Below are 15061 nucleotides of genomic sequence, written 5' to 3' on the forward strand. Positions count from 1 at the left end.
TCACAAAAAATCATTCTTTTTTCAAAGTCTTCTTCTTTCAGTTCCTGGACACATCGGCATTTGTAGGGAATGTAACCATTGTTATTCAACGCCCGCCATACACTTGTTGTACTGACTTCAACTTCCTGGCCTATTCTCCTTAGAGATGCATGTGGATCCTCAGTTGCTGTCAGTAAGACTTCTTCTACTTTTTCAGGACTCATCGATGTTTTTGGTCGGCCAGACCTTGGTAGATCCTTTACGGTTCCATGTTCTTCAAATTTAGTTACAATTTTACCAACTGTTTGTTTAAAGATATTATCACGTTCCGGAAAATGAGCATTGAAAACTGCACACGTTTCATTGTACGACCTAACACGATCGCCAAAACCACGGATCATCAAGATAAGGATCCTCTCTCTCTCTGTTAAGAATACCATAATAATAATAATAGGTAATACAAGTACAAAGTCAAGAGGATTATTAAGACTACACAGTACTACACACAGGTGAAAAATTGGAACAACTGACAAAATCATAGCCATTTCTGTAATTTTCTAAGAGGGTTTTTCTTTAAAATTTATGATACTGGCCAGAAAATAATAAAATGTTGAGGAAGGTCATAACAAAGGGCACGACGCGTCTTTGCCATAATACTAATGATAATTTTTAAAACAATAATCAAAGCCAAATCGATTGGTGCAACTTTTTTTTTTTTTTTCCTTTGAGGCGCTTTAACTCTGGAATCATGCACTCACTTCTGATATTTTTGGGACACTGCCGGTAGGTGCCGATGCATGCCGGGTGTAGGCACAACAAGTCGCTTTTGTGCTCGTTGACATCAGCTGATATAAGTGTACTACACACGGTGTGTTGGATTGGCGCGCCGATAGGACGACCGTACACGGTGCGGTGCGATTAAGGAAATTTAGGAAGGAAGGATATTTTTAACATATAATGTGATCAGGTTCGAACAATTATGATTGATGCAGATCTGATGGTGCAACTTTTTGAATGCCTCTGATATTTCTTTGGATTCTGTTTCTATCCTGGATAGCATCTGTGACATTTCCCATTCAGATTGTTGTCTGAATGACTCAATTTCGTATTCTTCTCGCAGCTCTTCATCTAGATTTCTTCTATTCCTTTGTTTTTTTTCACAGATTTTATCAGTGGTTCTAGTAGAGTGAGAGGGTCATATGATGAATTTCGGTACATCATAAATGTTAAACCTTCATTTGATTCCAAAATGTAATAAGATAAGATAAGATAATAATGTATATTTGTATTGAGAATATTGAAATTCCTGTTACAACAAATTGGAGGTTGGCTTAAAAAAAAGTAGGAGATAAAACTGTGCTACTGTGGTTTGTACTTTTCGTATCCTACTTCTAAGTGACCCACGTTGGCATCCATTCTTTTTATAATTCTTAGGAAGGCGTAAAAGTTTGGGTGTTTGTCCTTGTCGAGGGCTCCTCTCTCAGGAACGAATAGAAGTTTGGGTGGTCTCTCCGTCGAGGGCTCCTCTCAGCTGACTGTAGAACGACTCCACCGCGTTTTTTGTGCGGGAGTCACTTCCTTCAACTGAGATGACGGTCCGTCCAACAGTGTTGAACCAATAGTGTTCTACATGGTGGAATACACCCCATGAACCCTTCGGTTGGTTGTAGAACGACTCCACCGCGTTTTTTGTGCGGGAGTCACTTCCTTCAACTGAGATGACGGTCCGTCCAACAGTGTTGAACCAATAGTGTTCTACATGGTGGAATACACCCAATGAACCCTTCGGTTGGTTGTAGAATGACTCTACCGCGCTGAGAGAATGTTCCGTCCAACAGTGTTCAACCAATAGTGTTCTACATGGTGGAATACTGTTTGACTACTTTTTGGCTGGAGTTGAACCAGCCCTCTTCCTAAGATCTCTCTATGAGAGTCGAACAGGAAGAGACATCAACAAATTCGACCAACTGGCCTTGATATAAGTTTGGCTTGCCGACATCATCGCCCTGAGTTACGGTCCATCCGATCACCAGGGGTTCCCATATGTTCATGAGTTTGAAGAATTTTTGACCCATTTTAGCTCTAAGACTAGTCAAGTAGTTAAATATAGTAGTCCCCCTGGCGTAGATGGAGTGGCCTGGATACTTGTTGTTCAAGTCCGCCATCCTCCAGTACAATTTTGTGAAGAAAACTACTTGAAGTTTGTCCAATGCACACAGAAATAATGAAGTCGGAAAAACCACAACTCCGGATTCCTCAGGACAACAACATCTCAGTAACCCAATATCCCGTTCAATTTGAAGGTCAGAAAAGGCTTCAAAAGTCCGACCGTATGGAATCTCTCTGCTACAGATCTTGTCTTTCACCAACTCAACTTTCATCATGTTGGTGACATCTTCTCTAAGTTCCTCAATGAATGCGGAGATCATAGTGATTTTTCTTCTACAGTCCTCTCGTATCACTTCAGGATCTAATCCGTCAACGCTTTGCAATTGATTCAATTTGTGAACAGCCCAGTTTCTGATGGCTTTTTTCATGATCTCCCTCCGTTATCTGAGTTCTTTACAGGAATACTCTTCACCCAAGATTGTATGCATGCTATTGGATCAGCAGATGAGTCTACAAGTGATACAGCACCCCTTTCAGTGATCAGTTTTTTCAATTCCTTGTGACGAAAGCAGTAGAAGGTATCGTTGTTCATCAAGTCATCGACTTCATCTCTTGTTATGGGAGTCTGGAGATGTCCTGATACTACAGGTAGGTAAAAACTGATTATAAATTTAACAATTTTATTGATTTCCACCTAAATGTAATATTCATGATTGTTGCATATAGAGGATGAGAAGGTCTGGTTGTAAGGAAACGTTATTGTAAACCTCAATTCATTACACTCAGCTACAAATAGTGTAGAAGACAGAGGGTATAGGTAACATTGGGACTTTAAGGATGGTTTTGCCACACATCCTACGACTTTTGATTTTACAGGATACAGAAATTTTGATCCATCAATGAAGTCACACACCCCAGCTGGTTCAAATATGTTGCAGCTTGGTCCTCGGGAATCTAGGAGTTTGCCTGTGAAACTCCATGTTGCCATTCTTGCCAATAGTCTTATCTGTTCATTGACTTTTTCTATGTATCTTGGCCAGCTACATTCATATTTCTCAGTATCCAAGGAAATTATCTCCTCTTCAACCATTGTTCCTGCTGTCATTTTTGATCTACTGACTGAGAGAGCTTTTTCGAATAAAGATGTTGATATTTCTCTAATTGGTATTTGCGAGGACTTTACGAGGAGCTCATCCTTGGATTCAAAGAATCCAATGTCACATGATGTCGTAAATCTTTCACCCACAATGTGATATGACTTTGTAGGGGATGTCTCGGAATACTGGGCAAGGCTGAAGTGAAGCAGATACTTTGGCTTGATTGGGGCTGGTTCGAAGAGGAGGGCATGGTTTTGGAGGAAGTATTGGTTTGATCATAGGATCAAGATGTCTTGTGGTGATCATTATACGCTGTATGTTGATTGTGGCAGCATTTGGGATGAGGAATTGGGAAACCAATACACAGGAAATAATTTGTGAGAACATTTTGCTTCTCTTTCGTAGAATTCAATTGGCCTTGGGCCAAAGTTAATCGCCTCCGGGACCTAGGTAAGGATCCCTTCATCGGACCCAAGTCCCGGAAGACCGGTCGCTCTTCAGCGGTCGGCCCACCAGTAATTAGGAAGACTAAAAAAAGTTTTAGAGTTTGCCTTATAATATTTGTTGTTTTCAGTGACCCTAAGGAAGTCTGCTCAATGATTTGTTTTTCTGGAAGGTGTTTAGTAAATTCAATTAGCTTGTCTATGAAATTGGCAGTCTGTGTCATAACATGCCTGGGCTACTTTTGGGCTAGCCTGCAATGAGAACATTTGGAGGTTTCGCAATACTAGCCTGCAATAAGTACATTGAGAGGGCAGGCCATGATTCCTTTTGTATTTTTGGAAAACAATTTGTCTTCAATCAGAAATTCTTGGCATTGTTCATGACAGAATCTGTAAAGTCTGTTTAATATTGGCAGTCTGTGTCATAATATGCCTGGGCTACTTTTGGGCTAGCCTGCAATGAGAACATTTGGAGGTTTCGCAATACTAGCCTGCAATAAGTACATTGAGAGAAAAATAAAACCCTCAGCTCCTCGTTCAAACAGAGTGCGGTACTGGCCATGCTGGAGAAGAATTACCGTACGCAGTGTGCCCTCAGTAACACGGTAAGTGAATCTAGATGGTAATGGATTTGTCCTCTTTCAGTAAAATGTCATGGTAACTCTGAGTGTGCTCGGAGAGTCTTCATTCATTCATTCTCAAAAGTAATCAGGGGTGTTCAACCAAGTCTCTCGCCTGTTCATTGCAAAATTTCTCGTTTGACATGGAAAATATTTCAAGGGTGTCACATGTATTGTGCAAGTAGCTGTCTACAGGGCCTTGTCTATTTGCACATGGAAAATATTTCAAATCACTAAGGAAGGCAGCCTCTTCAAGACATGGATCATTCTTTTCGGGTGTGAAATTTGTCGATACAGCTTTAGGTTTAAAAGCAGAGGCGGGGACGTCGGGTTTAGATACTTTGACTGCTGATTTAGAAACAATACCTTGTTATTGTCCTCTCGGAATCTTTTAAAATCCTTGTTTCGTGCTTCTTGCGCTTCCTCTGAGAGCTGTCCAATTGGTTTAATGCACTAGATGCAACCTCCGTTGTATGTATGAGTATTTTACGCAGTCTTGGAGGCATGTTGTACCATGGGTATCCTACAAAATACCTTCTTGTTGTTGTTATCTTAATATCTTGAAATCCGCGATTCTTGTGCCTCTTCTTATAGCTGTCCAGTTGATATTATTACACTAAGATAAATGAATGACTATTTTGAGAAACAAGATTGTTCATTCAGATTTTTGATTTAACTTTTCAATAAAACTTGGAATTATTTTCACTTTGGAATCAGAATTTCTGCAAGATTTCCTGGTAACATTTTCTTTAATTTGAAGATTTTCTTTAATTTGAAGATAAGGCCCTCATGCCAATCTTTATCGAATGCTTCAGACACATCGAGAAAGATGGGATTAGAATGAAATGGGCTAGTTTTTCCCCTTGCTCTGCAAATTTCAAAATATCTATATTTTGGGTAAATTCTTAAAATATTAATTTGTTGTCCTCTCTGAAATTGCTTACAATCCTTGTTTCGTGCCTCTTGTGCTTCTTCGGATAGTGTGCCAATTGGTATTAATGCACCAGAGTCATCAGCATGAGAAATTTGACGGAGACATCAGCATGAGAAATTTGACGGAGACATCAGCATGAGAAATTTGACGGAGACATCAGCATGCCAACTGCCGAAATTTTGGCCAGCAACTGAGAGCTCTATCTAACTGATAAGTTCTCAAATAAGAACAGAACGTAATAGGCTTTATGAAGAGTATACCCTCCTGAGTCCCAAGCTGTTTTTGAGCTCTGTCATGCTTTAGTCCTGAAGGCCAGGAATCGAACCCGGATATTTTGCTCTATATATATTTCGGCTCCCTCGTATTCATCCCCACTGACCTCTCCTTCTTCTCTTCCCTCCATGGTTCAAAATAACAATAATAACACTGAATTAAATATGAATTCGGTTAATAAGACAAAGGGGTTTATTTTTAATAAGGAATCAAAGTTCAACTAAAAAAAAAAAAAAAACAATAACAGTTAGCTGGGGAAGGTGTACGGACCCTCCCCGCCACTCTATCCTGACACTCACTTCTCAATACTTTATTACTCTTATTAGCAAGGGGGACCTACACCGGTCTTGACAGATCGAATATTCTTGCTGAACTGAACTGCCTCACCATCGAAGTGCACGCGCTGCAAAATCTCGAATTTAGGGCCGGCTCAAAGTCCACCATCAGGCTGGTGGGGGGCCTGAAGTTGTCTACAACACTGACAACATAATTCAGGACAGCCTGGTATCCAGCGCTGGTCCTGGATGTCATCAGTGCATAGACAACTGGGTATACCTATACCTGGCGCGGGCGTGAGGTTTGGCAACCTTGCTTCAATAATTTCTCTCTTTTTGGTTTCTAACTTCACACATATGCTCTCGCCCGGTTTTCGGCAGCAATCTGTGGCTTGTTACCGCCCTCTTCCACAGAGCCTGCAAGAAGACATTCAAAATCTGTCAATACTAATAGTGTTCCACATGGTGGAACAGGCCCAACATCTGTTGGCGGACCCCGACCCTCTCCACTTCCGCCACCTCCAGCGCCTCGTCCACGTTGTGAGGAGGTACGAGGCGGAGGCAATTCAGAAGGTCATAGACCCTCTTTGTCTCCCCACTCCTCCTCAAGAGTGGCAGCAATCTGTGGCTTGTTACCGCCCTCTTCCACAGAGCCTGCAAGACGACATTCAAAATCTGTCAATACAAACTTCAGTCATGATAATTCAATTCGTTACTTCCATCCGCTTCAATCTAGAGTTGAAAGCACTCTATCTGATACCCGAAGGTGATAGGTATAACATGAATGTTCCTCCTCTGATCACAATTTTGTGTTTAGTAGGCTCCGTGGCCAAATAGGTATCACACTTGGTTTGCACGCCGGAGGTTCCGGGTTCGATTCGGGATGCACTCAGCCTCGTGAGGACAATTGAGTAGCTACCTTCTTTAATCGAGTAGCGACCAGAGTAAATTGATGATACGAGTAGATAGTAAAGGAAGTAACTTAGTAATGTGATATCAACAAAAATTGTGAAGAGGCCACACCGGTTTTAGGTACTTTATTCTTCTTTTTTTCCCCATTAACAAACTTACTTGAGAATAGTGAAACCAACAGCCCTTGATCTCAATACTCGGCCACAGCCGAGTAAAGACGGACCTAAGGGCCGGTTCGAAGTCTGCCATCAGGCTGGCGGGGGACCTGAAGTTGTCTACAACATTGACAACATAATCCAGGACAGCCTGGTATCCGGCGCCTTGTGAGTAATGGAACCAGCAGCCCTTGATCTCTATACCCGGCTACAGCACGAAAATTACACAATATAAGAATGAGAGCAATTAACTTTAATTATTAACAGTATTGAAAAGACAGTTTAAATGAAATTGCAGTTAGAAGCTAAAGTTACCTATCTAGAATGTTTATTTTGAACTTTACAAAATGGATACTCCCGTCCCAGATCCTACCAATGCCACAAAAAAATTACACAATATAAGAATGAGAGCAATTAACTTTAATTATTAACAGTATTGAAAAGACAGTTTAATTGGAGTTAGAAGCTAAAGTTACCTATCTAGAATGTTTATTTTGAACTTTACAAAATGGTTACTCCCGTCCCAGATCCTACCAATGACACAACGACTTAGCGAACTATATCGGCACTTGTATACCCCTTGATTTCTTAATCCAGACTGCTCCAAAGAATCAAAAGCAAGGAGCTCTCCGCTCTTGCAAAGGTACCTATTCTTCATACAGAGCATGGTGGGGGAGGGTTGTTCGATATAGTAGCGTGTATAGTTTTATGTTATTTGTAGCACGTTGGTACTTGGTATTAGGTACAGTTGGTTGGTAGGATCTTCACACGGCTAGGTAGGTTGAAATGACAAACGTATACTTCTTCACTAGTTTTAAAAATATTCTGGGGTTTTTTTTATTTCATTTTCATTTTACGGACTAGTTTCGCCGGTGAAGGCATCTTCAGCGTTACAGAAGGCATCTTCACACGGTTTGCACCAAGTTCCTATCTCCGATATATATATATAAAGTATCATCGTATGATACACCACCATTAACATATCAGGGAATTCCAGCGTTAATTTCCATGGTTAAACTCCTTGTCTTGTTGTTGTTGTTGTATTAGCATCATACATCGACCTCCTCTGCCGTCCTCAGGTCAAGGAAGCGTGCCGCCTCCGTTGGGTCCGTCCTTTCAACCTGTGTATTGCCAACATCCCATACCAGATATCATCGCCTCTCGTATTCAAACTGCTTCTCCATAGGCCTATATTCCGAGTTGCTGTTCTTATGGTAAGAAACCATAACATTGCTAGTAAGCTTTTAGGTTAGTGGTTAGCACATCTGCCTTGCAAGTGCTGGACCCTGGGTTTGATTACAACCCATGGTGAATTTGTCCTAAACATATTATGTTCGTTCTCAAAATGGCTAGCTTTCCTAAGGGTAATGCTGTGTTTTGCCTTTTTTTACATTCTTTTTCCCAAGAGGTTTGATAGAGGGAACTGAAACTGCAAAGATCTTACATCCTCAACTTGAATAGAAGGGATTTTGACGGAGACATCAGCATGAGAAATTTGACGGAGACATCAGCATGAGAAATTTGACGGAGACATCAGCATGAGAAATCACAAACAGTGATCACTTGTGCACATCTTTTTAATTTGCCATCTATCATCAAACCATGTTTGCCATAATGCAGGTAACACCCTCTGCACCTGCCCCTTTTGTTGTTAGGGTGCTTTCTAAGGTGATGCTGATGAGTAACTGTGGTTTCTCGTCCTGCTTTATTTTCTCTGAATATGGCGGCTTTGAAAGGTATTGAAGCAAATTCTGCAGAAGAATGGACTATTTTCACATCGATCACAAACAGTGATCACTTGTGCACATCTTTTTAATTTGCCATCTATCATCAAACCATGTTTGCCATAACGCAGGTAACACCCTCTGCACCTGCCCCTTTTGTTGTTAGGGTGCTTTCTAAGGTGATGCTGATGAGTAACTGTGGTTTCTCGTCCTGCTTTATTTTCTCTGAATATGGCGGCTTTGAAAGGTATTGAAGCAAATTCTGCAGAAGAATGGACTATTTTCACATCGATCACAAACAGTGATCACTTGTGCACATCTTTTTAATTTGCCATCTATCATCAAACCATGTTTGCCATAACGCAGGTAACACCCTCTGCACCTGCCCCTTTTGTTGTTAGGGTGCTTTCTAAGGTGATGCTGATGAGTAACTGTGGTTTCTCGTCCTGCTTCATTTTCTCTGAATATGGCGGATTTGAAAGGTATTGAAGCAAATTCTGCAGAAGAATGGACTATTTTCACATCGATCACAAACAGTGATCACTTGTGCACATCTTTTTAATTTGCCATCTATCATCAAACCATGTTTGCCATAACGCAGGTAACACCCTCTGCACCTGCCCCTTTTGTTGTTAGGGTGCTTTCTAAGGTGATGCTGATGAGTAACTGTGGTTTCTCGTCCTGCTTCATTTTCTCTGAATATGGCGGCTTTGAAAGGTATCGAAGCAAATTCTGCAGAAGAATGGACTATTTTTCACATCGATCACAAACAGTGATCACTTGTGCACATCTTTTTAATTTGCCATCTATCATCAAACCATGTTTGCCATAACGCAGGTAACACCCTCTGCACCTGCCCCTTTTGTTGTTAGGGTGCTTTCTAAGGTGATGCTGATGAGTAACTGTGGTTTCTCGTCCTGCTTCATTTTCTCTGAATATGGCGGCTTTGAAAGGTATCGAAGCAAATTCTGCAGAAGAATGGACTATTTTTCACATCGATCACAAACAGTGATCACTTGTGCACATCTTTTTAATTTGCCATCTATCATCAAACCATGTTTGCCATAACGCAGGTAACACCCTCTGCACCTGCCCCTTTTGTTGATTTTCTTAATATTGACTGGTTGCTAGGTAACAATCATTGTTACTGGGTGGTTGTATTATTCGAAATACTGTGTGGTAATTAAAAACACCACACGATTTAATTTGCCATCTATCATCAAACCATATTTGCCATAACGCAGGTAACACCCTCTGCACCTGCCCCTTTTGTTGATTTTCCCAATATTGACTGGTTGCTAGGTAACAATCATTGTTACTGGGTGGTTGTATTATTCGAAATACTGTGTGGTAATTAAAAACACCACACGAACCCACGAGTTATATTTAAATTTATTTGCTTTGAGTACAACTCTGGACTGGAAGTGTTTGTTCGACGGCCGATTCGCTTTAAGCGTATTTGTTATTGACGCAAATGAAAAAAAAAAGCGTTCAATTCAATTTATTTATTGTAATTGTTTTGACATTACACACAATTTTACATAATTAATTTTATTAAGTTTTCTATTAAAAAAAAAAAAGTGCGGACGATGGTAGGATCACATTAGTTTTCAGGAACACTTTTTTCACTGCACCGTAATCTTGGACCTGGAGCAAACTCAATTCCATGGATGATTCAGCAAAGTAGTTGAATATGTGTTTTTCAGCTACAGAAAAAAAAGTCAATATCATTATTAGTTATGAACGCTTTAGGCCATCTAAATCCAAAATAGGTTCTCCATCCACCCTTTGACACGTCTCTTCATGTAGTATTAGTCTCCCACCAGGACACACCATCTTCGTATCCGAGGTGATTCTCTCCCGAAATAAATCTTAAGCGACCCCCTCGGATACACATACTAACCTCTAGGTTTCTTCTTGATCTTGATTTCCTTTGAACTTATTATTTTGCACTCCTTCGGTAAGCGATTCTCTCTTATAGTTCCTGTGCCTAATATCCCAATTTCTTTCAGCTGATGAAGGAGATTCATACCAGTGAACAGATTGTCAAAGTACAGACAATATTGTAGTTTCTTTTCTTGGGGCATTTTATCCAACATTTTCATCATAGGGGCAGCACATTTTCCAAAATGTTTTTCATATTTTGAAACGGCCGAGTCTTTCCTTCCTTGATATATGTCAAAGTTGACCAAATACCCATTGAATGTATTTAGACACCAGGCTTTGAAACCAAATCGTATTGGTTTACCGCGAATAAATTGCTTGCAGCCGTGTCTGCCAAAGTATGCAATCATTGATTCATCATAATTCAGGTGTTGCATGGGAATAAAATGTTCCATGAAGTTATCATTTAGGCGATTGAGAAGTGGTTTCAACTTCCACATCTTATCTGAAGCTGTAAAGTTTTCCATGTCTTCAAAATGTAAAAATGAAATAATTTGTTTCACACGATTTCGTCTCATTGCACTATGAATCATCTCATTTCTCATATCAGAGCCACTATCCCAGTAATACCTATATGACGGCGTTGTTGAATACCCAGATATTATCAGAATTCCTATGAAACACTTCAGTTCATTTCTTGTGATGTTTGGATCAGGCTTGTTTTTATAAGCTGCATATTTACGAATTTCGACAACTATATGGTCATAAAGTGTGTCGTCAAAAAAGAGTTGGAAAAGCTCAACAGCTGAAAAATCGCGATACCGTGAAAAATCACTTTCAGGGAACGTATTTAGTGGGACATGGTTCTCGAGCCTTCTTTTGTTCCAAGTTCTTAACCCCTGAAGTAAATGAACAACCTCTTCCTCCTCTACATCTTGCACTGGGTCTTCGCCACTATCACCCAGCTCCTGATCTTGATTCAACTCACCCAGCTCCTGATCTTCATTCAACTCACCCCCAAGCCTCTCATCATTAGTAAACACTACCTCAGCTGGAGCAGCAAGTTGTCTGGAGGACAAATTGTCAATCAGGCCTGCATCGTCCTCATCTCCAGAGTCTTCATCAGATAAAACGTCTGCCTCTGGAGGGGTGATATAAATTGCATCCACTTGTTGACGTTCCGTCTCTTCTGCATGTTCGAATTCCTCCAGTACTTGTAGGATTTGTGCCAAGTTTAGACTAAAAAAAGACAGAAGAAGACACATTCTATGTTACAAGGGGTAAAAAATTAAAAAAAAAATCTATACTACATAAATACTAAACACAACTTACCAAAATACGCTTTTGGAATGATACAATAGAATGTGAAACCAATTGTTACGGTATTAGTCCCGCGTGACCATACGGTCACAATCAACTTTGGGATAGTGTAAAAACAAAAGTAATTTATAAAACTTGGAAATAATAATTGCCACATGTCTACCAACAAGTTTAGAATCAAAATTGATTAGATTTAGAAAATTTGGCATTGTAATAAAATAATTACAGTAAAATAAAAGTTCACTTACCGGTTATTTGTCGACATCTTTTCATCAGTAAAATTCAAAATGTTATCACACCGAAATCCAAACAAAAAATTAAAATTTTCTTGTTTACAATGATCAGCTGATATATTGTCTAAACATTGGTGCAAGATTGATTACAGTGTTGCCAAGCGTAAAAATTAGAAAAATGCCCAAATGTGCAAACATTTTGCGTGACCATATGGTCACGCGGGACTAATATGGGTTAATTAATTTGTATTTAATTTGTATTAATTTGTATTAATTAATTTGGCAAATTAATTTGTAAATGCAGTTTCTTTGTGTCATTATGTCACAACTTTGGTACTCACTGCAGCATTGTAGGATTTTCCCATTATCTCAATAATCCTAAAATCCAATGTTTAACTACCATGCTGGCACCGGTCGCTATGCGCATTTATATGTCATAGCTACTCATTTTCCTCACGAGGCTGAGTGGGCCCCGCAACAGCCAGTCACGAACCAACAGCCCTTGATCTCAATACTCGGCCACAGCCGAGTAAAGACGGACCTAAGGGCCGGTTCGAAGTCTGCCATCAGGCTGGCGGGGGACCTGAAGTTGTCTACAACATTGACAACATAATCCAGGACAGCCTGGTATCCGGCGCCTTGTGAGTAATGGAACCAGCAGCCCTTGATCTCTATACCCGGCTACAGCCGAGTAAACACGGACCTTAGGGCCGGCTCAAAGTCCGCCATCAGGCTGGCGGGGGGGCCTGAAGTTGTCTACAACACTGACAACATAATCCAGGACAGCCTGGTATCCGGCGCCTTGTGAGTAATGGAACCAGCAGCCCTTGATCTCTATACCCGGCTACAGCCGAGTAAACACGGACCTTAGGGCCGGCTCAAAGTCCGCCATCAGGCTGGCGGGGGGGCCTGAAGTTGTCTACAACACTGACAACATAATCCAGGACAGCCTGGTATCCGGCGCTGGTCCTAGATGTCATCAGTGCATAGACAACTGGGTATACCTATCTATCTATTCCTTCAATCCGGGGGATTGGTTGGCAATCTCTCTCCATTTGTCTCTGTCGTGTGCCCATGCCTTCATTTCTTGATAGTTGTTATTGCAGCCAGCGAAATCCATGATTTGATTGATATAGGACATCCGGGGTATACCTAAGGAAAGAAAAAAGAAATTCGCCAGCCTGGTTAGCTTAGTTGGTATTGCGTCTGCCTTGTAAGCGCTAGGCCGCGGGTTCGATTCCCGCCCGGGGCGGATTTTATCCTGGCGAATTTAAGGACTGTTGATGGGAGAGCATTCAACTTGAAATCGGTAATTTTGTGCCCATTCTGCCAAGGAGGAAGTGTAATAAGTAGATATTTATTGGGGTTAGCAATATCTACTTTTTGCCTCTTTGTTCCAACTGCATGACAATTTTCACACCTATTACTGTCCAGATTTTGCCACTCTTTGTATACCTATCTATCTATCTATTCCTTCAATCCGGGGGATTGGTTGGCAATCTCTCTCCATTTGTCTCTGTCGTGTGCCCATGCCTTCATTTCTTGATAGTTGTTATTGCAGCCAGCGAAATCCATGATTTGATTGATATAGGACATCCGGGGTATACCTAAGGAAGGAAAAAAGAAATTCAATACACATACTGGCCTTTGGTACCAGCTCCCATGGTATAGTTTCAATGCACTCGCCTTGTATACGTATAGGAGATAAGCAAGTAGATTGCTGAGGGTAGATTTCTGTCCAGCAATGTTGAGAGAAAGATGATGGAATCCATCTTGTTGCTTCAAAGAACTCCTTCGAATCCTGTTGTTCACACAGGGTAAAGTGTCTTCCGATCTCCGATGGTATCAGGTAGAATACATTATTGAGCAGCACTTGGAAGATGTGTGAACAGCAGGAATACTCTTCACCCAAGATTGTATAATATGCATGCTTTCAGCTTTCAGTGATCAGTTTTTTCAATTCTTTATGACGAAAGCAGTAGAAGGTATCGTTGTTCATCAAGTCATCGACTTCATCTCTTGTTATGGGAGTCTGGAGATGTCCTGATACTACAGCAGATTGGACTTGTCGTGGCCCGTCATCATCGGAATATGCTTCTTCTAATTCTTCATCGTCTCGATCAAGACCTGGTCTTCATCGGTATACAGACTTATACTGTCAAACTCCATAGTAATCTATTATAGTAGACCAATTGACTAGAGTCGTAGATTGACATTGATTGTGTACTATTAATATCTCTGTAGGAATAAACTTCTGATATGAGGATTAAAAGTTACCTGTTTCCTAGCCAAATTTGGATCTTCCTTTGAATCAACCTCAAAACTATTTCTAATGTTCCTATCCTCTCTATGTGCCGCTTGACCAAAACCTTGTTGTTCATACACTCCCTCTAAACGCTCATGAGGGACGTCTATGGAATCTTTCGCGCGAAAAGGGACTCGAACGTCAATGTCGCCGGATGTTAACGACAGTGTCCCGGTTCCCAAGTCCAGTCGCGCACGGTATGTGTTCCGTCCAACAGTGTTGTCTACATGGTGGAATACACCCCATGAACCCTTCGGTTGGTTGTAGAATGACTCTACCGCGTTGTTCGTGCGAGAGTCACTTCCTCCAACTGAGAGAATGTTCCGTCCAACAGTGTTGAACCAATAGTGTTCCACATGGTGGAATACACTCAATGAACCCTTCGGTTGGTTGTAGAATTACTCTACCGCGTTGTTCGTGCGAGAGTCACTTCCTCCAACTGAGAGAATGTTCCGTCCAACAGTGTTGAACCAATAGTGTTCCACATGGTGGAATACACTCAATGAACCCTTCGGTTGGTTGTAGAATTACTCTACCGCGTTGTTCGTGCGAGAGTCACTTCCTCCAACTGAGAGAATGTTCCGTCCAACAGTGTTGAACCAATAGTGTTCCACATGGTGGAATACACTCAATGAACCCTTCGGTTGGTTGTAGAATGACTCTACCGCGTTGTTAGTGCGAGAGTCACTTCCTTCAACTGAGATGACGGTCCGCCCAACAGTGTTGAACCAATAGTGTTCTACATGGTGGAATACACTCAATGAACCCTTCGGTTGGTTGTAGAATGACTCTACCGCG

The 15061-nt window shown here is 41.1% G+C and overlaps 1 protein-coding gene and 1 long non-coding RNA gene across 2 annotated transcripts; both read right to left on the bottom strand.

Moving 5' to 3' along the window:
• Positions 1–7017: 7017 nt before the first annotated feature.
• On the bottom strand, positions 7018–7582 carry LOC113468442. The gene is made up of 3 exons (XR_003392194.1): positions 7332–7582; positions 7274–7277; positions 7018–7166 (listed from the first exon to the last, which is right to left on the bottom strand). It is a non-coding gene; the product is annotated as an uncharacterized LOC113468442 (long non-coding RNA).
• Positions 7583–10419: 2837 nt separating this feature from the next.
• Positions 10420–12187, bottom strand: LOC103511657 (piggyBac transposable element-derived protein 2-like). The gene is made up of 2 exons (XM_026825360.1): positions 11974–12187; positions 10420–11644 (listed from the first exon to the last, which is right to left on the bottom strand). Exons 1-2 carry the CDS (start codon positions 11988–11990, stop codon positions 10420–10422), a joined length of 1242 nt encoding a protein of 413 aa, XP_026681161.1. The 5' UTR covers positions 11991–12187.
• Between the last annotated feature and the right edge of the window lie 2874 nt (positions 12188–15061).

The sequence above is a fragment of the Diaphorina citri genome, unplaced genomic scaffold (genome assembly GCF_000475195.1).
Source record: "Diaphorina citri unplaced genomic scaffold, Diaci psyllid genome assembly version 1.1 scaffold737, whole genome shotgun sequence".
NCBI classification, from domain to species: domain Eukaryota; kingdom Metazoa; phylum Arthropoda; class Insecta; order Hemiptera; family Psyllidae; genus Diaphorina; species Diaphorina citri.